General features: G+C 40.1%; 1 protein-coding gene across 6 annotated transcripts; it reads right to left on the reverse strand.

The window, feature by feature from the left end:
* Nucleotides 1-8,243: 8,243 nt before the first annotated feature.
* LOC147890047 (protein NARROW LEAF 1-like) lies at nucleotides 8,244-22,517 on the reverse strand. Of its 6 annotated transcripts, none has more exons than XR_015542727.1 (9): nucleotides 21,629-22,517; nucleotides 19,279-19,795; nucleotides 14,707-14,850; nucleotides 13,606-13,846; nucleotides 13,005-13,505; nucleotides 12,682-12,884; nucleotides 12,433-12,493; nucleotides 8,506-8,641; nucleotides 8,244-8,399 (listed from the first exon to the last, which is right to left on the reverse strand). XR_015542727.1 is itself a non-coding variant. In XM_087390560.1 (8 exons), the coding sequence occupies exons 1-7, from the start codon at nucleotides 21,829-21,831 to the stop codon at nucleotides 12,446-12,448; spliced, it is 1,857 nt and encodes a 618-aa protein (XP_087246686.1). In that variant the 5' UTR covers nucleotides 21,832-22,516; the 3' UTR covers nucleotides 8,244-8,399; nucleotides 12,433-12,445. The 6 variants fall into 6 exon arrangements, 2 of the variants coding, with proteins under 2 accessions (XP_087246686.1, XP_087246685.1); XR_015542729.1 differs by having other exon boundaries at nucleotides 12,433-12,587; nucleotides 21,629-22,516; XR_015542728.1 differs by lacking the exon at nucleotides 8,506-8,641 and having other exon boundaries at nucleotides 12,433-12,587; nucleotides 21,629-22,516.
* Nucleotides 22,518-24,829: the final 2,312 nt, after the last annotated feature.

Below are 24,829 nucleotides of genomic sequence, written 5' to 3' on the forward strand. Positions count from 1 at the left end.
TAAGATGAAGACTCTTCATAGTCATTGTCTACCTTTTAACCCATTGATAACAAATTGTGAGTCAAGTTTGGTACATGCAAAACATCTCTAATGACATTGTTTTGCCTAAAAGACTCTAAATTGGCACTCAACCTCTTGCTTGCACCTTGCAGTAGATGTGCTTTTTTGAAGTCTAATCATTCTTCATCACTTGTTATGTATGCAATTGCACATCAATATACCAACCAATTTGGTAGTTCACATTGACCAGGTTCACAATTTCCTTGAATGGAAAGAAAATAACCATGAGAATCGACCTCATCCACTTAGCTATCATGTTGCTTGCATGGCCATTTGCATTACCACATGTATCTACATTGCACTATTGTCAAGACTGTTGCTTGCATTATCTATCTCGTGTACTATCTCAATATTGCAATTTGTATGGGTTCCTTATGGCTACTTGTTTGTCCATTATTGCACATTAGCTTGGTTTGTTAAGTCTAGTCTATAGCCCAACTGTGTCAATCTGCTGACTATGCTCATGGTCTATGCTATCAAGTAGGAACTTACATGTCACATGTTGTAGGTCTCCTACGTTAGCATGCTAGTTTGCAAGGTCTAGTATCCTAGGTCTGTGTGTTTGTTAGGTTAGTGCTACACGTTGTATCTCATTTGTAATGCATTGTTTTCTATTGGTCTTATATGCATGTCACTGGTCTATTGCATGATGTAGGTTAGGCTACTAGATCATGTTTCTTGTCACGTGCCATGGCTACATCATGCTAGTTATAGTTCTAGGTTCAAACTCTTACAAGTTAGAGTCGTCAGACCTCCAATATAAGATGCAAGATTTTTCATGAAATTGGACTTGAAATCAAGTCTCAACAAATAAGGATTATAAATGGAGCCCAATAGAAAACACTCTTTATTATCATAGATGGGCTATATGAATGGATGGTGATGCCATTTAATGATGACAGATGCTATGTGAGTAGATGGTTATGCCATTTTCTCACTCCAATGCCCTTAAATCCTTTGTCAAATTTATTAATTAAGTGTTAAGGCTTTTTTTGTTGAATTTTTCATTATATTTATATGAGATCTTGATTGTAAACAAAAGCAAAAAAAGTTTGAATAAATCACCTCTAAAGCAAGAGGTATTCTTGATTATTTCACACAAATGTATGGGGTTATGCACAAACCCACAGCATCAATGGTTCACTTTGCGCCACAGTTGAAAACCAGATAGGCAAAAAGATCAAAGTCATGAGATCAGCTAGAGGAGGTGAATACATGTCTTTCGCATTCATGAACTTTTGTAGAAGTAATGGCATTCAAAGATAATTCACTTGCATAGATACTCCTCAGTAGAATGCAAGAGCTAAAAGGAAGAACAATTCTTTAGCAGACAGTGCTCTCAGTGGAAAGCCACAAGGTGAGCTAGATCTCCTGGGTTGCTAATAACTGATCCAAAAAGGCATTGTGTTCAAACTGTTTGGCATACCCATGGGCTTTAGACTGCTTAACAGGTTCAGCACACAGCTGGAGAAGTGGAAAGACTTCCAATCAAACCTGGTAGGAAGAAGAATGGTACTCAATCATTGCTTGTATCCTATTACCATCTTTACTTGTCTTGTTGGCATCCCAGTCAGGCGAGTCTAGTTAATCTCATTTCCAAATGAAAATCCTTTCTGTGGAAGGGATATAATAGAATAGCCAAAGTAAGATGGAATTTCTGTACCCGCCCCAAGAGTGAAGGAGGTCTGGAAGTAGTCGACATCAAAAATTACCCGATATTGTCTGTAGTTTTTTGTCAGAAACCCTGCACAAGTAAGGGAAGTGATCTGTGGAAATCCCTGTGGAGGGCACTTGAATCTATCAAAATGCAAGTGTGCTTCTCTAAAAAAGGCACTTTTATGAGGCTGGTTTGGGCTTCAACAATTCACAGGAATGCTTTACTTAGCAATACAGATTTTAATAGAGCCTGCCTCCTTTTTAGCAAGGGCCTCCAATCTTGGGGACAACTATGACAAAGGGACCAATTCAAATGGACGATGCTTCAATAGAGTCATTTGGTGTCAGAACAGGAAGCAAATGAGAGGATATTATCCAACTAAACTCTAGGGGTAGTTGAGCACGGAGCCCCCCTTGCACTGTGTGTCACCTTCCCAAAGAGCTAATCTAGCAGTGACAAATATTGCATCCTGATTGGTAAGTTTGAATTCTCTCCTAATTTCCATGTAGCATGCCCGTTAGCTAGGAAGGCATGGAAGAAAGTACAGATACAATGAGGAGAGCCAGTCAATTGGAAAGCAAGTACAGATACAATGAGGAGAGCCAGTCAATTGGAAAGCGATTCTTCTTGGGGATGCATCTTGTCAAACACACATGATGGGCACGCGTGTGGGCACATGCATTGTGGTTTGTGTGGATTTCCAAAAATGAGTTTCAATTTAACGAAACGATAACCATACTAATGCAAAATATATGAGATCAAGAACCATGAACTGGAGCACCGCCAGACTTTCAACAAAGAATGCCATTTCAAGGGATCCATCTACTATGAAACTGACTCAGAGTGACTTAGTTATGGGATATTATATGGATGACTCACAATGTGCAAATCTATAGATATAATTGTTTTTTTTTAAAGGAGCATAAATGTATATCTTATGAACTATTTATAATATATATAAAAATTTTTCCAAAAAAAATAATAATGAACCCCACCTGACACCCTAGGTATCTCGTTGTCTACCCACATGGGATCCACCTGAAGCTGAGGGCTACCATCTGTGCCCATGAAGAAGCTAATGGATTTGGTCCAGTTGATTCGTGCTTTAGAGGCCTCGTAATAAATGGCCAAAGTGCCCCTGCTGACTGTCTTAAGGCTCACCACCACTGATCCCTCCACAAAAAAAGGATCCCGTTTGCCTCTGCTATAAATAGGAAAGGAAGGGGGCAAGAGGGCAGCCATGTCAAACCGAATGAGATAAAGAAATGCCTGTCCTATTTGGCCACCTATAGTCACCTGCTGACTCGAGCTCCTTGCATAGAGGGCTCAGACCCCTCGGATCCATCTCTCCAAAAGGCCCAAGCTCTGCATCGTACCCTCTAGGAAGGACCACTCCAAAAATGTTGTTGAAGATGCTGCGTTCCTGAACAAAACCAGTATGTGTGTTGTGAATGATATGTGGATGCTGGGGCCCCAATCACAAACTCAATACCTTGGCTAAGATCTTGTACATGGTGTCTAGTAGGGTAATCATCCTCACTGTTGAATTACTGACCTGTCTCCCCCTAATCAATTTTCAAAAGGAAAGAATTTCACCCATGATGCAAAAACAAAAGTGATTGAGGAATATTCTATGTCAAAAGGTCATGTTTCCCATGAAACAAAATAGGCCTCTCATGATCCACATCATGATGCAAAAGAAAAAAGTAGTCAAGCCTAGATTTTATACCTTGTTGACCTTGGGTTACTGGCCAACTCGTGTCAAGCCCAAAACAAGTTACCACAACCAGCTCAAATGGAGACCATGCATGAAGGCGCAAGTAGATCCGACTAGTGCGGTGCAACCTTGAGTTAGTAGGAAAGCCAATACAAGTTATGCAAGGAAGCTAATCAGTAGTAGTGGCTTAGCAAGTTTCAAGATTTTGGTTCAAAAGATGGTACATCTAGACTACCCTTTCCTTACATGTAGATAATCTAAAGAAAAATATTAAATACTCTTGCACAAGTTGTGAACTTTCTTGTACTAATGTGACTTGATCAATGCATTGCAAGTCAATGTCATGGATGAAATGAGTAAAAATTAATAATATGAGTTTGTGACAACTCTTCAAGAGGATTGATCGATCCACTTCAATCTAGAATCTCCATTGCCTTTGCTAAAAGAGAAAGGACTTTGGCATCTATCAAGGGGTGTTTAATATCAAGTGATAGATTCATAGCTTGGGATGGCATGTTTCATGATGTTCTTTGTAGTGGACTTGATTCATGCCATGTCTATAAAGTGGGACAGCTTAGAGGAAGGATAAAAAGAGGCTACAATGAAAGAAATCAAAGATTAACTAGCCTTGCAGGATTTTATTTGAAGAGATGTAGGGAGCATATGAAAAAGTATACAAGGGATTATAGATGAACTTTAATTAAGGTTGTGCTAGTAGGCAAAGTAATAGTAGGGATTTTGTTGTCGATGACATGGTCCATGAGGTTGTGCTAGTAGATAAACTTTAATTAAGGTTGTGCTAATAGGAGGTCATAACATGGAGTTTGTTGTCAATGACATGGTCCATGACTTTGATGAGTTAGTGAGGGTTCTCTCATGCTACATCATTTATTTTCATAGGAGACTAAAAATTATAGTTCTATATGCTTGAACTAGGTGAGGACTACCCCAAGACTAGTAAAATGGAGAGGCTCCATACTTTAATTCTTTGAGGATCATAGTAAGTCAATTCAAGTGTAGTCACATATATGTCATTACTTTGATGCAATCTAGAAATTTTTTCATAATATATCAACTCAAGAAAATACTTTTCTTTGGAAAAAGTCAAAAAGTCTAGTGACACCTACCCTATGGCTATAATCAATAGATACCATATCAAAACAAAACAAAAGCAACATAAAAGGCATGTCAATAAGCATGAGTTTTTAAGTGATGGAAGCCTTTTATCAAGTAATCCATGGTGACTAATAATTTGAATAATTTAGTGCCAAAGAATCAACATGCACTTGTTGTTGTTATATTCCTTATGATTCAAAGTGACAAAGTCTACTTTTGACACAAAGCCCCTTATAAACCAAAGGAGCATAAAACCTTACTTGAGTAATTTATGATATTCACAATAGCAACTTTGGGAGGCTACTAATGTTCAGTTTAATTGGATCTCTCATGGCCATTATGAATTATCTTTCTTGTGGATATAACTATTTTACTAAGTATCTTTCTTATGGATGTAACTATCTTTATTGGTAAGCTCTTTTGTTCTACATTTGAGAAGAATTGTTTAAGAAAATGAATGGAACATGCATACTTCTTCCTTGGGTGTTACAAATCAGTTATTATCTATGTTATAAGATGGATCTAAATGTCACGCAATCGAAGAACCCTTTCTTGACCTCCAATAAGCAAATATTTGAATTGGATATTGGTTAGTGGACAATACAAATCCAAGGGTCACTTATCTTCCCTCATCTCCTTCATACACATGTGATCTTTACTCATGGAACCACAAAGGTTTGAGATATTCATACTAGGATTTATAAAATTATGTGAGCTAGCTGACGCATGGGAGGAGGAGGAAAAGAATGGAAATCTAAAATTTTGGTACATGTGTTTCAAGAAGTTCAAGCACATAGGCTAGCCTAAACATGACATCTTCACATGTATCATCTTCACAACATTAATAATGAAGAAAAAGAGAAAGAATTATGACTTAAGTGCATCCATTGTGCTTGTGTTGGCTTACAAAGTAAACAATTCAATTTTATTAACATTTTGGTAGGTATGTAGTGATGGTTTCAATTTAAAGATGACAATCATGGACCATGAAATATAGAAGTGCTCCAAAAAAAAAGAATGAGTATGGGATCATATTAGGATGTGGAAATAAAGGATATAAATGAAACTAGGGGATAGCATTACAAGTCAATCTAAAAAGGAAAAAGATTTGGTGGAAAAAGTGAAATTATAGGCTTTTCCTTAAAGGCCTAAAGCTTAAAAATGAAATTTACTCATCTGTTTTGGTGCATATTATATAAAATAAATATTTTTTATGAATATGTTATTTATTTTATGTATTTTAAAGGAATCTTGAAACCAGTACCAATGTTACATACCTAAAATAATACTACACTACTACTAGAGATCTTTGATCACCCATTTTTCATCTTGGCTCTCCAATGTATTGCTCTTACCATTTCACCCATGGGTTTCAATTGTAGTCAAAATTCTTCCACCTCCTGTAAGGATTGAATTTGGGGGTTCCATATCAAAGACCTTCTTAAAATCAATGAGAAAAACTTCATGTCTTCTTCCCATAGCTCATCTCGTCCCAAAGTAGATGTAATGTCAAGAAGTTATGTGTGTTATAGTGAAAACTATTTTGCCTTTTAGCTTTTCTTGAAGCTGTTCGACTCTTTGGCTAACTTTTTTATATATCGGTTACCAAATAGATGTTCATCACCTAACTGACCATTGTGATTATCTAATGAGTAAACTTCCATCATGGTTATCTAATTACTCATCTACCATCTTGTCTCCCCCTTTATGGAGTACTTTAATATAATTTTATATCCACCTAACCATTAATCCTTCATGCCCCAAAAAATAGTACTTCTATTGAGTATTATAAAATACAATGAAACCCAAGAGACAAAAAAAATAGTGACTAAAAGGAGTCGTCTTAAACTACAACAATGGCCTAGCTAGTCAAGAATTTTGAAACTACCATGAAAGGACAAAATGAAGGAAACAATAGACCATGGTCCCTTGGCTATTCATCCTTGGATCCTAGCCCATGTAGCCATGAGGGCATGGATAATGTTCAACCAGATGATGCATTTATCTCCTCATGAGTAGACATTAGTTGCCCATCACACAATCCTTTGGTTTGCATAAATAAAATTTGGAGATATGTCACAAGGATTGCAACATTCAACTTTGCCAATTAGTTATGTAGCCTTAAAGCATGCAATATTTAGCTACCCCATCTAAATTAACAATCTAGCATAAGCCTTGATAATCTTGATTCCATATCATGGTCAATATTGACTATCATAAAGACAATTAGTCTCTCCACAGGCCCCACTTACAATAATAAGGCCCCCAAAAACTAAGCATAGATCCTACTTATTATTACTTAAATGGAGAAATGTAAGACATTACTTGCTCAAAGTTGCTTTATAAATGAGACTCCTCATATGGGAATAATTAATACCATCCCAATTAAGTGTTGATATAGCATGCGATGTTCTAACCATGAATTACCAATGTCTTTGTTTCTAGATCCTAAGGGAAGGGAGGATTTATGATGGTTACAGATTATATATATGATACCCATACTTGACAATGTTCCTAGGATTCCTATGCTCTCCATGCACATGACATATCCCATTAATCTTTGGGTTAGCTACTACTCATGATTGAGCATTTCAAGGTGCTTTCAATATACTTGAGTTTTAAAAAAATACATACTTTGCATGTATATTGAAAAGAACCATAGTTTCATGTGCATGCAAAGCATGCACAAAACATGTGCCATTAGTCTTTATTTCAACTAGTGCTCATGATTGAGCATTCAAGAGTCTTTCAATATGCTGGAGTTTAAAAATAACCATAATCTTGCAATTAGTACCTTTTCTGCCCTTACTAGTGGACGGAGTATGGTGATGAAAAAACAACCCTACTAAAGATCTCACTGTAGCTAGGAGAGAATTCTTAGACAAGTGAGAAAACTCATTCACACTTTCTTCTCTCTTCATAGGACACGTGGAAAGCTAAAATATTGTGCTAGCACAAATAATATGTTTGCAAATGCATTATCAAATATATGCCACCTTGATTTTTTGTTTGATGTGGGGACATAAATGCCACCTTGCTATTGCAACACCAATACTAATTGAAGTGCATACAGTCCATGAGTAGCTCATATAGTTGAGATTACAAATTCAAGGTTTTAACTCTTCTTCCTCATAATATGAACATTTTTTTACAATGAAGCTGTACTATGTTTTGAACTTTGTTACTAACCAATACAATGGAATTTGCAAACTCTCTTGCATAAAAGATTGAAAACTATGGTCAAGATATGCATTAATCACATTTAAATTAAGAATAAACCTTAGCCTACACAACCATGTACTAAAATATTGGACGACAATATCTTACAAGGTCTCTTGAAATTACCTTCATAGCATAATAACCACTCCAAATGGTCTTCAGATATTGTCATTAAGGTTGCTTATTTTAAGACATTAAACCTTCTTTGCCAATCATAAGAATGCTTAAGGGGGGGGGGAGGAAAGCTTAACAATATAGACCTCAAGATTTGTTAGAATATAGTATATACGAAGCCCTAATATAATGTAATGCTAGAAATATCACCATTGCAACCACATTTGTAGAATTTGAGAAAAAGATTAGGACATGCAAAGAAAGTTAGAGAAAAGCTCTCAAATTAGGCAAATCATCCAACCAAAAGTTTTAAAATTAGGCAAGTTACCCAATCAAGAGCTTCATGAAGTCCAATGGATGTTAGTTTTTCCAAGATATTTTTTCGATATGTATAAAATCTTGAAAAAATGTACAAGTTATGTCTTCCAAGGACATCAATTTAAAGAGATCAAGCCACCTTGCTACTATATCTTAAGCCCTAGCATATGCCTCCCAACATACTTTGAAAGGTACTCCCTAGATCAATTGAAAAAAATAATTGTAATGAGTTTGCATGTATTCACAATTTAACAAAGAAGTACAAGAAAATCAATCATACTAACTATAAATTGTTGAATTTTACCTCTAGATTTTGTAGCTCGGAAAAATGTCAAGGTTTCTTGATGACTATCAATCCTCTTTTTTCTTGCCTTTTCTATGGACAATATTTCCTTTTCTACTTTTTGGAAAGATAGGAAGTATTGTAACACACATATTTTCTGAAAAAAGGCAATGTACCAAATAAACATCACATAGTCCACCGCAATCTCTCTCTCTCTCTCTCTCTCTCTCTCTCTCTCTCTCTCTCCATACATACATACATACATAGATGTAAACCCACATGCATACAAAAAATAAATGGTTATTTGTATGTTTGTACATTTGTATGCATGCCTGATTGTGCACACGTGTACATGTCCCTCTATCTCTTGATTACCTCTCTCTCTCTAGTATATTCATTTATACAAAGGTCTTTCTAGTGAGTTTCTATCAGCCTCCAAAGGTGAAAGGAAGACAAGCGTGACAATGGCGAGCACTAAAGGAGAAGACTAATCAAATAGTTGTCCACATTCTCTTCATACAACTACTTGTGAAAAATATACAATTTCATTTTAATCTCTCCTAAATGAACATTTCTAAAACGGAATTTATCGCAATATCAGCAAGCCGCAACATAGACAAAAACTTCACAAGGTGAAATTCGCATGTCCGTAAATACGACGGGGTATGCGTGTGTGTGTGTGTGTGTCTGTGTGTGTCTGTGTGCATGCGCGCACGTGTGTGTGTGTGTGTGCACACGCGCCTGAGTGCGTGCATGTATGCACATGCGCGCATGACAGGTGTGTATATGTGTGCACGCACATGCACGCACAGAGAGAGAGAGAGAGGGGGGGGGGGGGCATGCAAATGTGATATAAATACATATAAACATACACAAATATACGCCCACGTGTGTATGTGCGTACACATGCATACAAGGAAAAAATTCTTGGGGTTGCTCTAGTGTAACAACACAAGTTGGCTGAAAATGTGAACTTAGAGCCAAAGTAAGTGCATCCTAGGAGGGGATAACCTTTAGCTAAGGATCAAATTTTCATAATTCAGGCAATCATAGAAAAATACAAATTTAAGCAATACAAAGTTCATTGTTATTTTTGTAAGCATTTAATTTAGTACCCTCGATACCTCCTTAAAGATTTGGGATCTCCAATCAAATCTAGAGTGTATATGTGCGACCATGGCACATTATCCACATGTCATTACAAACTAATTGCAGTGGTCGTATAGGATCCACGGTAGCTTTGGTGCCAACATAGGATATCACCTTTATCACTCTAGTCCGTTTGATGAGTTGGAGTCTTATATTAAGAGTTGGAAAGAGCAAAATCTTCTCCTACCTAGTCATTCTTTACAGATGATGTGGTTTTGATGTCATTCATTTTAGATGGCCTTCACACAATTAACCTAAATTTGGCTAAGTTTATGAGCCTTAACATCTCTCTTCGAAATTTGGCTAATTTATGAGCTTTAACATCTCTCTTGGAAATTTTCATATTTCAAGGATGATGTGGGTAAGGTAATCACGTCTTAGCTATACAAAGATTTGAATTTAACCATCCAAGTTTTTTCTTAACCAATCCAACTTTATTGAGGTTTATGGACAAGATTAACATATCCTAGACATAAAAAGATTTGAATTCACCCATCGAATTCTTTTCTTTTCAGGTTTAGAGACAAGTGTCAGTCATTATGTCAGAGATACAGTGTCAAATTGTATTTCCAGGCAATAAACAAACCATTAATGATCAGCACATTTTCATTCCGTCTACCAAAGTATTTGTCACTTACATGGCATGAACTTTCGGTACAAAAATTGCTTCTTTGTCTCGAAGTCACGGAAATACTGCCTGCAGTAGGGCACCAACTTTATTATTTGTCCCACCATGATGCTCATATTGAGGTCTTTAAAGGTTTTCCAAGCTCTTCATCATTTTCTAGGAGAGCACCTTGTTTGTCCTCCTTCATGGGTTCATCTTTTGGACTAGTGGGAGCATTCTACGTGATAGTCAATCACAAGTGGTTCTTTCCTTAGAAAAGGTCATAATCGCTTTTGCTAATTGAGCTTGCCTGTCAGTCCATCTAATTTGGTGACAAGAATCCTGCACACTTGACTACCCCCAGATCTGCATTGTCACGATCAGTGCACTGCTTGTGCCACCAGGTGACTGATTCTCCTACCCAGTACATGGAAGCTAGGATGGACTTTTCATTGTCACCTGTTTGTACAACAAAATTACTTGTGGCCTTGGTAATGACCTAGAGCTCAAAGGATACAACTGTAATTGTCCCCCAATGAAGAATTGCATACAACACGTGGCTGAGGTTAACTATGGCAGACTGTGAAAGTAGAGAGGGGTGGAGGTTTCATGGTTCTCACTGGCTTTAGAAGCCATGGAGGTTAGTAAGGGGCTACTGTTGGAGAAGGTACTACTGAAGCTGAAGGCTGAAGAACAGATGATAAAGAATGAGGGAGTAGGGCCTTTAAAAAGGTCAGTTTGGTCAAACGTCGGAGTTGACCAGATCGTCCAAAAGTCCACGCATTCCCTTTTGACCCCCAAAAAAGGCTCAACTCTGAATTTTTCGCATGTTTTTCCATCTGCTACGTCTGCAATGCCCAAATGCTGTTGCTGTCTAGAATCTGCATCATGCTACTCTAGATCTGCATGATGCTGCTCTGTCTGCATGTGGCTGAGGCTGACTGATCTGCTTCTGGGCTGTATGGCAGCCCTTGCAGCTGCCTTTGATCGTAGACTGTTGTAGACAGATGGCCACAGGCCTATGGATGCCCATGACAACCATCACCTACACACATAGGGCCTTGAAGACGGATGATGGGCTCCCTAAACACCTCCCTATCCCTCCAGATAAGATATGATAGATTGTGACTCACATGAGGTTGACTTGGGACCATGTGTGCCCGTACTCTGAGCTGAGCTCCCAAATTCAGGAGGGTTTTAGCAACCTGTCTTGTTTTGTCAAACGCCCAAAACAGATATGAGGAGACAAACCGCATACTATCTCAGTCTCTCATTTCAGGCAGCTACACAAATACTCATTACCTCTTTCTATCCGGAGGAGGATAAGGATGATGAAAGCACAGCACAAGACCATCAAGTACATTCCATGAACTGGCAGCCTTGACAGGCACATATACTTACCTCAGCTATCAGTACAAGTACCACCTCCACCATCATATGGGGAGTCAATGTCTCCTCCATTCTTACAGGTCATATGAGCAAGGCGGATCGGCATTGATGCATCTAGGAGGCTGGCACCAGCCAAGTGTCTATGAGGAAAGCTCCCCATAGGAATGAGACTAATCAGGGCTACCACCTGTCTTAAAGAGGGGATTGTCGGAGCTTCTAGGATTGGATGCCAGCAGTTGATTAGAAAGGTTGCTGCTAATACACATGCTGCAACATCTCCTCCACCCAGATCAATGGCTCTATATTTTCTAATTCTCAACAGCACAGAGAGATGCATCCAGAGGCAAAAACTATTGGATTCATCTATCTCCATTGTATTAGCATGGCCACCTCGGCCAGCCTCACTTTTATCTTGTACCACACTTGGCAGAGATGTACGTTGCTTTTTGTTGTTTGCTGAGTGAGCAAGAGAAGGTTGGCGTTTCAATCATTATACTCTACTTTGTGTCATAGACCAATTTGGAATCATGAAGACCCCTTTCTCTCTCTCCCACACAAAAGATCTTGGAAAACTACCATTGTAACTCTAATATAAGTGATAACAAAAACATCATTGAGCAACTCTCTCTCTCTCTCTCTCTCTCTCTCTCTCTCTCTCTCTCTCTCACACACACACAAAGAGCATGGCTAACCACCATTTTAGCTCCAATATAAGTGATAAGAATCACATGCAAACGCAATGCCTACAGCTTTTTTCCTTCCATTCCTAGACCTAACGCTGAGCTAGTGCAGAGCCATAGTACCTTATATTAGAGATCATCCTCCATCACTTGGACATGTTATTGTCGTCTCCGCTTTGCATCTCTGTCATGAAGATGAAGGCCAAAGAAAAGGTCTTCACTGCCAGTCTTCTTCAAGCCCAACAAATCTCGGTGTTGTTCATTTTCCGTATTCCTTTCTACACGTCGTATTCCAAAATCGAGCTCTTTAAAGAAGTCAACAGGTACACCATTAGGACCTGATGGGTTGAGCAAAGGCAAATCATGGTTTACCTCAACTCTACCAAGCTCCTCAGGGCAGAGCTCGTTTCCATGAGGAAGTTGATTAGTTAGATTCTGCACATTGAATGTTGAGAAACTGTCAGGGACTGGATTCTGGTTGGCATCTGTTGACTGATCGGTGCCTAGCGGCCCTGGAGAAGACTCTCCTACAGTAGATCCTCCAATTGTCAACCGTCTCTGCTCTTCAATAGCATCTGTTTAAAAAATTACACTGATAAAACCACCACTGGCAGAAGATATAGAAAATTTTTACAAGCGAACCCCGACGCGTACAGATCGCCCAGCGAGTCAAATTGCAAATTTTGAAAACTTACCTTGAAGAGTAGTATCTGTTGTGATTAAATCAAGTTGCAGCAACTCTAAAAGACGTCCAAGATCAACTCCACTTGTCCAGTTCTCAGGCCCATTGCCATTCTGCAGTTTAAGACGCCCACGATTTGCTGTGCCTCCCCAGATTATTCCAACAGGCCTAGGTTTTTTGCCACGTTCTTCGGTCATCAATATAAGGCTACCACTATCTCCTTCCAAATCAAAAGTCTGCTTATTTTCTCCTACTATGAGAAAATCTGTGAAAAAGCAATTTCCTTTCTCATCATTGTACTCAAGAGCATATGCCATGATGCTACCTTTTGTTAGTCCTGAGCTTCTACCAACCTTCACTACTTGCCTCCCTACTATCCCATGGATGGGGGCCTGTAGATTTATATTGATGATATCTCCCATGTCACCTAACCCTTTCACAGTGGTTGTCACTGTTGAGATATCAAAGCTATCTCCAAATGGAATAAAAGCACCATCAGCCCGCACGAAGGTCTCTGTCCCATTAGCAGGTACCACAAATGTCATGAAATAACACGGAGCATATTGTGTGAATGGTGTCACAGCAGCTTGAAATAAGAGAAAATTGGAGCAAACCTGGATTCATGCTTGCAAAGATCTCGTACCACCAGTAATCTGTTATGAAAGATGTTGCCCTCTCTACTGCACCTAAATAAACACCTGGCCCAACATTTGGAGGCAATGGATGAAACATCTTCTGGTTTGGGTAGTCTAAATCCACGGCAACATGCCTGTTTGTCAAGAATCCCACTTGGCGAGCCCCAGTTCTACTTTGTACTATGGCTCCAAGAGTACCATAGGTCTCCTGACTTGCAACCTGATGGAATAACGCCAGAAAGACCGTGAGAAATCAGTCAAAACTGATACTAACAAATGCTATCTTCATAGGCAGGAAATATTAAGTCAGTGCAGTCATAAACATGTATACTAAATGTCAAGAATTACAAACAATCAAACCTAATTGTGTCACCTGTGGGCATCATATTCGACACCAAAGAATGTAAGTCATCCTCTAAAACAACACACATGGCAGTTTCACAATCTCATGAAAATCACTCACAAGGTAGACTCTATCATGCATCGCAGGGACTAGCTACTATGACATCCCAACCTACATCATCAGCACGCAATGGTGGGTGTAGTCCATAGTATAAACATATGATCTCACAGGTACATACCTACACACCCATACAACTTGAGCATCTTTATACAAAGGTATTTGTACTGAGTTTCTGTCAGCACTACGGAGGTGAACACTAGCACTAAATGAGAAGGCTAGTCAAATATTAGTTCACATTCTCTTCATTCAAGCTACATCTGCTTATGATTTCATTTTAGCCCCTCCCAAACAAGCATTTCAAAGTAAAAAATGCTTAGACACGGTGGTTGATAGGCAGTGCACCACTAAAATAGAAAGAATTTATCAAAGTATCAGTAAGCCGAAAAAGGATAAAAACTTCACAAGGTGAAATTTATGTGTGCACTAATATAATATGCCAGGAACATTTACATTGTCCATTGCCAATTGCACAGCTTTCACTAGTGTGGAGAGCAAACATACCCCGAATCAACAATAAGAGGCAGCATGTAAAGCTCAATGAGAGCAGATATTTGCAATCTCATCGTTGGAAGGCTATGTACTTCTCAACATATGTTGACAAAACTATAGCTGTATACCTGAGATCCGGGACCGATGCATGGATCGTTTCCTCGTAATCCTTCCACTAACTCTGTATAAACCTGCTCCTTCGGTGTCACAGCTGGTGCTCCGTAATATGAAAATTCTACCACATCAACATCACACCAAACACCTCCAGGTCCCTGCAAAAAGATGCCTGCAGCCTTTTAATAATCTGAATAAAGTGATAAGCCTGTCTGATACCTTCTGAAAGTCATCTTTATATCTTTTTTATAACAGCAGAAAAATCAAGAATTCGCTGACCAACCGAAAAAATCAATCCCAGCAGGTGCACTCGTAAAACACTAGATATCAAGTGTACATGAAGTCGCTAAAGGAGAGATCAATTTCATCATTCTTTCAAAGTACCAATAAAGCTTTTTGTGAGAAACCAAACTTTTGCTTGAGATTAAGGCAAGTTACATGACATTGTGTGCAATTGAATCCTGAACTATATTGGTGACCTTACAAGAGATATGGATGGAGAGTCACGAAAGATGCTGCCATTTCTAGCTTTAACATAAGGTTCTCTAGTACTCAACAATCCATCTTTTGTGACTGTCAAAAGGAACCCACCCCCCCCCCCCAAAAAAAACACACAAAACATGAAACCGACTTGCCCTATGCTTGCTTTGCTGCCAATACAATCCAGCTAGGACTTTCTTGCACCTTCACATAGAATTGCTCTGCTGCAGATAAAGGCAGCAATAAAAATTAGCCATGCATAGAAACGTGATCACTCTTTTGTTTTACATCATTAACTCGTAATGTGGCAAGAATGCTACAATGGACTTGAGAGGATTTGAGCACAGGTACACATTGACTTTTCAAGGCTGAAATCTTACAGAGCATGACAATGTTACATCCCTACCAGTAGGGCACCAAAGTTCATGATGCATGGGTCTTGTGCAACCCTCAATCAAATACCCATGCCATCAGCCTTTTCCATGGGTGACGTCTTTGAGCCACTCAACCATTTGCATGCATGGTATAGGGACATTCTTCACTGCAGCCATTTGGCACATCCCATCCCTCACGTGGATGCTTTTGGGAGAACCTTGCCTTTTGGCACCTATTTTCCAGCTCTATTTTAGTAAAATGCCTATAAGAGGACTTGGCCTCAAAATTCGTTCGAACAGGATGCGGTACACAGTTTAGACCAGCTCAAGTACAGCCAGCCTAGACGAGTTTATATGGAAGGAAGTCATATGACCCACCAGCACAATGGTTCAAGAGGCCTGGTGCAGCGATGACGAGCAATGTCAACTCTTTCCTATTTAGGAGCCAGATGTGCCATGTAATAGCAAAGGTATGGTTCGACAGCTACCAAGGAAAAACCTAAACAATGTATTGACCCAGGTTCAAAAGGGAGACCAAGGATCCTAATGAGCTGGAAAAATGGCTCTCAACATTGGAAAACATTTCAGATTTTATTAAAGGGCATGAGGGCTATTGGCATGCACTTGGACAACTATGCCTACACTTGGTGGGGAAAGATGAGAAGCACATCACCTAGGCCCTACAGATAGGCTGATTTCAAAAAACTCGTGGTAAAAGATTTTGTGTCTCTTATCATACTTGATGCTCATATACAACTATGGTTTGTATGACAAAGGCAAGATCAATTCTAGAATACAACCACCAAGCGCAGAGGCTTGCTTAATTGAACCCAGTGGGCAGGACAGCATAGCCAAAGATGCAATGCAAAGACAGCTAATTGAAGATGCCATGTGGGACATATGGAGAAGCAACCAATGCTTCCAGTATGGTGAAAAGTGGACAGCTCAGAGAATAAGCAGCGAGCTTAATGCTAGCTTGCTGTAGTTTAGATAGGCAAAGGACCTTCAAACTCTCTCAATCTCAAGTCAAACAATTGCAAAATGAATTCATCTAAGTACAGGCAAGATATGCAACAAATAGAGACATCTATAATGCTCCACCAAGGCATGGACTTGAGAAACAAATGGATGCTCCAAAATATCAGCCAAGGAATGAATTTCCTCAGCCAAGGTGGCTAGAAAACACTGACCCGCTGCTGCTCCACCAAGGCGTGGACTTGAGAAACAAACGGCTGCTCCAAAATATCAGCCAAGGAATGAATTATCCTCACCCAAGGTGGCTGGAAACACTGAATCGCTGCTGCTCCCTCTCCATAAGATGCATGGCTCGGAGTGTCCAGCAGTGGGATGAGAGCAGGGGGGTTATATGCGTCTTATATAGGGCTAAGGAGGCAGACTCCCTGCCACCCCCCCGCCTAACTGACCTGTTGGGTCAGCCGACGAGCCTTAGAAACAGACTGGACAGCTGACCAGGAGATTGACTATGGGTGATACATTCTCTGTCCAGAAGCTCCTTAATTTGCATTGCCATCTCTTTGAGCCCTTAGGAGCCTATAGGGTGCCTTGTTTATTTGTTTTGACACTGGTCCAAGAACAATAGGATGGTCTATATCCCTCTCAGGAGGTAGGTCTTTAGGGAGGTTAGAAGAAACATCAGCATACTGCTGGCTGTAGTAAATTCTGCATGCCTTTGTCCATTGCCATCCTAAATGAATAGCATAAAATCCACAAACACCCTTTACGTCTCTTGCCAATATTCCTGATGAAATGTCTGTCAGCTTAGGGGATTGAACGCCCATCAAAGTTGTCTGCTTGCCAAAATGCAGAAACTTCATACTCATGTTGTCCAAATCCATTGAAAACTCACCCAAAAACATTGCATACATATTGTAGCAGAGAAAAGAGCCCGAAGAGAAACGTGAACTCTGCAGAAAATACAGAAATAACAAGACAGGGGAAATGCAGTGAAGCAGCCAGTACGTGATCATTCACTGCACAGTAGAAGCGTGTAGCAAGGGAGCTAGAGAAAAAGATAATGTTTGGAGCAGTGACAGAGATAAGACCTGGAAAAAGGGTATACCTCAGAAATTATGTGCATGGGAATACAAAACAATCAGCACAAAAACCTTCTATCATATTCCATCCGAGGTTAAAGCCATGTAAAGGCTCACTGAGAACAGGGCAAAAGGGAAAAAGAAAGAGGCGGCGGGAGGTCGGGAGTCAAATTATGGTCAACTAAAAACTCTACTAAATTGCAAGGCAAAAGTCCCCATCCATGTCACTCAGATGACACTACAGTCCAGCTTGTTGTCATGTCCTCATCTCTCGCTCAGTGCAATCCCATCTATGATATGTCTTAATGTGCATGGATATGAGCAAGCAATTTATTGGTTTCTTCCCCTTTAACTATGTTCATATTCATTTGGGAGACAATCCCTCCAGATTCGTATGCAATTGGAATCTCTTCAAGGGTCAACTGTTGTGGAACATCTAGCCCAAGCGCAGTACTTATGTTTTTTATCCTGATGAATCAGATGCTTGGCAACTAGCATGACATTGATGGAATGACAGAAGACAGGAATTAAGTTGCTGACCCTCATGAGACCCTGCTTCAGTCTAGTGCACACCTAAAGGCCCTCAAACTTGCCACCGACCAGGTAAAACCAGCAAAGAACTTTGATGCCTCCTACATGATATGGTAGATGCATGATCTGATAGATCTCTTCAAGGGTCACATGTTGTGGTGCATCTGTCCAAAGCGCAATGCCTGTGTTCTTGATCCTGATGAAAATGCTTGACAGCTAACATGACTTGATGGAATGAAGCAGGAAAGGAATGAATTTGCTTAAACCTAATGAGCCCCTGCTTCAGCTTAGTGTATAATTAAAGGGACCTCAAGCTTTGCCAAAGACCAGGTAAAACCAGCAAAGAAGTTTCATGGCTTTCTACATGATGTGGTAGATACCATTCTCCCACCAAAGCAGCCAGAAACAGAGAATGCCACCACATGTACGTCATGAGAAAGACAAAGCCTCCCTTGTTGAATGACTATTACACCTTCCTTTATTTATAGGTTGTGTTGCTGGCTTCTTATACCCTGTGGAAGGGAACAACATTTTGGGTGGCAGCATTGCTTTTGCCCAAGCCAGGTTTTTGCTGTTTTTTTTTGCAGATGGACTGTATCCTTCACATGCGATGTGCTGAGGCCAGTCCTAAGAAGAGATGATCTACTGATCTGGTGCACTGTTTATACACAGTGTGATCTTCATATGTAACTGTGCATATCATAATGATCAATAAAACGCTTCTATCCTCCCATAATGAAAGAATATCCTGTGTGCAACTCTATCCCTTCCTATTATTTCATTTTCAATGCCTCTGAGAACTCACAGATACATATAACTAGTCGGGAGAAATCCGAAAATATTTTCTTCAAAACAGCTTCCTCTACATGAAGACAGAAAGAGACAATCCCCTATGCCATGACAGGGGTGGGGTCTAAGTTCTAACTCAATGCAATGCATGTGACGTTTTAATTGTGTTTCCTTACAAGAGAGAATTTACATTCTTTTTTACAGACATAATTGATCTTTTGTTTCGTAGACCCATTTTTTGCTCTTTCATAGGTAGTAACATCCTTTCATCTTTCATCATCACTCTTCAAACTCGGAAATTGCCAAAAATGCTCTCAAAATTTATGTACATTTACAATACAAATTTGCAGCAATTTACCTCAAGGTGGACAGGGAGTCTGTGACTCTCATGAAGCCATGCTTTGTGAACCTTGCGAGCAACAAACACAATAATGGCAGGAATATTTGTCAAAACACCCTGCCTCGTGCGGAATCCAAGTGCCGTTCCAAGGCTAACCTGACGTAATAGCTTGCTGTGATATGCCCGTATGGTCATCAGGTCTAAAAGTGTCATCGCTTGCTGACCACTGAGTCGCTTCTCCCTAGTCTCTGAATCCACATCCTTTTGCTGGCCATTAAAATAAGCTGCTCGCTCTTCTGCACTGCCATGGAGACGGTATGCTGGAGGCCACCGAAATGAAGCAGCACTGTTTTCTGAATGCTGAGGACCAGATGCTAATGCCTGCAAGAGGGGAGTGTCTGTTCTTGGCTGTCTGCTATGATGGCCAGAAGAGAGAGAAAAATCACAGTCCAGAGCTGATCCCTCCGATAGAGGAGAAGAAGAACAGTGGCGCCCAGAGTGAAGCATCTTTGTGGTTTCCATTTCCTCGACAGGCCTGCAAAAAAGCTCATCCTTTCATATATACTTTCATAAGACTAGAACATAACCATCAAGCGTTTCTGGAAACTTGGAAAGAAAAGAAGCGCGCACACATAGACGTGTGGGTGTGCAGACCAGGAGAAGGAAAGAGGGGTCTTTAGAAGGGGAAGTTAAACACAACTATAGTGTAAGCAAGAAAACTACTTAGTAAAGCTAAGCGTATGAGAACATCAGTACCCAGCAGACGTTAATAAATATTTCTCTCTTTCTTTGTTTCTCTCTCTTTATTTCGGTTTTTATACCTTAGTAAGGACTGGGCTCACTTAAGAGATTCCAGAATCTTTTAAAACCGAAATGGCAGCTAGTACTTGGCCAAAAAAGCCTATGAGACCAAGGAAACTGAAAACAACGTGAGAATACACAGCCATGGGTGGAACTGAGGTCATCTATCACAGCTCCTAAGAAACTACTGATGAAAAGAACTACGAAGTAACATGAACAAGGACAAGCTCTGAGTGTCAGTAGTAGCTCCTTCTGTGATGTTCTCTATCGGTCATGACACACACACACACACAGATTTTAAGCTATCTATTACAACTAAAGACAACAAGAACAAAGACACAAGTATATATGCGAAAATGATTGACATCAAGCACTACACAACCTTAGACTGGATTTCGATCCAAGGCAGAGCAACACCAAAAGACTGAAACCCATTTTAATTTTTAATTATTAATAACATAAACAACCCATAGCCAATTTCACAGATAGGTGACGACTAAAACACACAATTTTTCATAATATCCCTTTCAACGTAGTCAAATTACTAGATTGCTAAAGAGAGGGGACAGCACTCCTACATGTGCAGGGAATAGAGAACCTATAGATAAAGTATTTAGCTGGAAGACTCCATGAATTACAGAAGCAATTGTACAATATTAGATAACGACCTCTAAACCTAAACTAGAATGAATAAACCATCCGACAAACACAATTCACCGAAAGGAAATTTTTTAACCGATTGAAAATCAATGAAATGATCTCAAGGAAAGGCAAAAGTCACACTCGCAATGCATTAAGTTCACAAAAATCAGGGAGTATAAATTCTTTCACCAAATTTGTCTCATACCTTCCAACATTTAAGATTTTATGGACAATTTTATTCACCATATAAGAACCACCCGGCTTTATTAATTTTCTGACGAACAAATAGACGAGTCTCGAAAAGAGAGAAGCAAGAATAAAAGGAAATTACAAGGAAAAGAGTCCAACAAGATTTCGATGACTAGACAAAACTAAATTCAGCCTTGATGCACGTGGAAGACAAAACAGCCTAGTAACTTCCAACTTCCGACTCTCTAGAGCTATTGTAAAACCATCTGTAACACACACAACTTCAAATAGCCATATCAAGTGTAGGAAATGCAAAAGCAACTTTAAGCAGTCACCACAACCTGGCAGTGCAAGCGTTTCAAAGTCATTCCAAAGCTCACAGCTAAAAGCATGTGCAATATATAATTCGAGGAGACTTAACAACGGACACACAAGTTTACAGGTTCATATCCCACAAAGTATAATTATTTGCTCGACTCAGTCAACTACAAAAAAATTGTAAGATCGTGTGTGACTATAAGCTTCTCACGGAGCAAATCCAGCTCGATTCAATTACTCTTCTGCAGCTCAATTCTAGCAGCTAGTCTTACTTCAAAAGAATGAAGGATCGTGTACAATCGACAAAAATCTATCGTGAGCTTAAATGAAGAGTAGCTGTATCCAAGAGTCTCGTTGAATTTTCTGGCTCCTCTGGGTATGGAGGATACTTCTTTCAAAAGCAAAAACAAGTACTTACCGACCCCAATGTCCCGATTCGGTTGAGCGGAGAGTCGTTTTCTTCTGGTTAACTAAAGGGAATGGCCGAGCCGCATCGATGTTGATTGATTCTTTATGTGTGTCCGAATTCATGGCTGGCTGCGTGACCTCGCTCATACCCGGAGTGCCGTGCGCTCGATCAGTAGGCTCTATGCTCTTAGAAGGAGCTTGATCCTCCTCCATCGAGATACGATGGCGCTACAAAATTAATTTCGTTTTCTGTTTTTTCTACTCCCCTTTTTGGGGTTTTTGCGAGTGATTTTGGGGAGGGACGACACGGAAAGGTTACCAGTTGCACTAATCGGACTGCGCTGCCAAGACAGGTACGTCAAATTGAGCACGATTATGCGAAGGTGATGTGCAGTATGACTTGGAGAAGGCTTCCGGGATTTGGGGGAAAGAGATGGGCTATCAAGGACTCGAGGAAACGAAGAGATGGAGTATGGAAAGGTGCAGGAGTGCGACGATGGTGATGATTGTGAGGACGACGGTGATATGCATGGAAGAGCGGAGCTCTTTCTCAACAATTCCGGCGAGCTACCCAAAAGCTCTTCGTCAATTGCCAGCAATCAAAGAAGTTGATACTGAATCCTCGTCGCCGAGCAAAATCGGAGCTTGATCGAAAGCTCAAATCTCAGAGCTCGCTCTCGACAGCCACTTAAATCTTTCTCTATCCTCACTGTCGCGAGCTCAGCTTCCGTTTTCTGCAAGCTTTTTCAATTCTGTCGTGAACAAATTCAAGGAGCGTTTCTGAGCGTCCACTCCATGGTAACCTCTCTCTCTCTCTCCCTCTCCCCGTCCCCTTTTCCCTCTCCAAAACAAGTTCCCGTCACTCAGTGCGACTCATTCTTTTACTGCGCAATCGATTGTCGAAAAAGGGCGCTTTCCTCTCACATATCACGTATCACGTCCCTCCTTTAATTCTCTTCTTGTACGTATCACGGTCTGCTCGCCTCCCCCCCCTCTCTCTCTCTCTCTCTCTCTCTCTCTCTCTCTCTCTCTTTCTCTTTCTCTTTCTCTGTCGGCTCTCTCTTTTTCAGGTCTGGATTCTGTAGACATCGTGCTGCACGCACTGTCTTTCGTTCTGTAGACATCACGCATTCGCTGTGTGTGTCAAAAAGTTTGTGATTTTTGCTCGCGGGGCATGTTTTTTTTTTCTTGCAGCGATTGCAAGCATGACACATGAACGTAGAGATTTCAAAGACCACGTATGTCATCCCCTACACATCAGCCAACGCTAAGGACCAGTTCCCGCGCCCCGGCTCAAATGCGCGCACTCCGGCATTTTGCCAAACGGTCTATCCACCGCTTCTCATCCGGATGTCGCATCTCTCAGATGCGGAAACAGGCCCTAAAATGTTGCTTACGAACAGAGAGGCCCCATCGCTGGGCCGCCAATTGAACCAATAGGAGGTGAGTTTTTTAACAATGGGCAGGCAACGGGTGGGCATCTCACACCGCCCAAAACCAAACCTTCCAATCCTACGTGGACTCCATGCCCAAGCCCAAGCCAACCTTGCCTACCTAACAATGGACACCCACAAATCATCTGTGTGCTCAAGGTCATGCAAATTACAAAACCATCGTTGGGTGAAAGTGAGCCCGTGGGTGGGCACTCAATTTTTTTAAACAACTCGTGTATCATGGAGTGCATCTATTCAATAGTGCTCAAGACTCTTTTTGGACACCATCGGCCGGTGTGTAGTGTATTTTTCTTGGAAACCCATTTATAGTGTGATTTGCTCGGTTGAAATCAAGTTGGGATTCTAGGTTGCCTTTAAGGGACATAATGTACGTGCTTTATTTGCAAATCTTGCGTATTTATATGATTTTTCAAAAATAGTAAGATCCCATCATTATTAAGCTTTAAGATTGCCCTTTAAAAGATGTTTTTATCTGCTCAGTGCCATGTGCCAAATAGGTAGATAAGATGGTGATCATGAACCATTTGACTAATATTTCATTACTAGGTTCCCTTATGTCAAATGCGTTGATCAAGTGGCTTTTACTTTCACAAGAACGGGCACCCACAGTAGGCCATAGGAGTAGGAATGGCTGGCAGGTCAATGCCCACTTCCACTCAGGAGGCCACTCTTTGAACAAAAACTTAATGTGCATGGGAATGCTTTTGCACAACAACAGGTTCCCTTTAAAAAAACACCTTCAATTGGCACAGTACAAGGACATTCTCTAAGTCAAGCCACCGTTGAGAATGACCATGACCAAATCCTTCCACTGGGCCAAAGCACAAACAAATCGACATTTTATATGACATGTTTTAGAATATAGCTTTTGTATTTTAGGAGAAATAGTGCAAAGTACTAATGAAATCTTAAGTGTGCCTGTGTCGAAAGTAGAGATTCGGCTCTCAATGATTGAAGGATAATTTTATGTGGCTATCTAAGTTTAGCAATTGTAAAGTATCAAAGGAAGATCGTGCGATGCATTGTTGCACTTTAAACATGCAAGGGATGTATGCATGGGACTCGTTGGATGAAATTGATTAATTCTTTTGGATGACATTTTGAAAACAAGGATATTTCAAATTGATTGATAATGATAATAAGTGGAAGGAATTTCATCATTAAAAAAAGAGTGAGACATTAATAAACCAAACGAGGGAGAAAGAGAAGAAAAGGCAATTCTCATTGCCGAGTCTTCACTTCCCAAATGCTTTTTCAAAAAGTAGTCTACATACACAACAATACCTCTTGGCAATTCACATACATGATTGTGCAAATGAAAGGTGTTATTTGATGGAGAATGTTAACTTACCCATAAATATATGCATCAAACGTTTAAGGTATTCTTTTTGTCAATTGTCCTTCCATAGTTCACCCTTTGTCGTTTCAATGAAGGACGGGACGTAAAATTAAGGTGATCACGGAGGGAATAAGGAGTAATATTCAATGCCTTTGTATATAGAAAAGAAAAACAAAGGTGAGTGAATGCTTTGGCTTGCAGTAATGGAGAGATCTGAAACCCGCTCCACGTACAAAGCCGTGCCTTTCCATCATTGCACAATCCGTGATTACCTTAGCAATATATGATGCAACAAAGTTGGCCAAAATAGATTTGGCAGGATCCTTCATTAATTGTTCTGATCTTAGATACAACATCGACATAGGTCCTCCCCATTGAGGCCATGCAGCAAAGCCAATCATGGCTTGGCCACAAGTGT

Source organism: Dipteris shenzhenensis, chromosome 19 (genome assembly GCF_047967505.1).
Source record: "Dipteris shenzhenensis isolate YYH24624 ecotype China chromosome 19, Dip_SZ_1.0, whole genome shotgun sequence".
NCBI classification, from domain to species: domain Eukaryota; kingdom Viridiplantae; phylum Streptophyta; class Polypodiopsida; order Gleicheniales; family Dipteridaceae; genus Dipteris; species Dipteris shenzhenensis.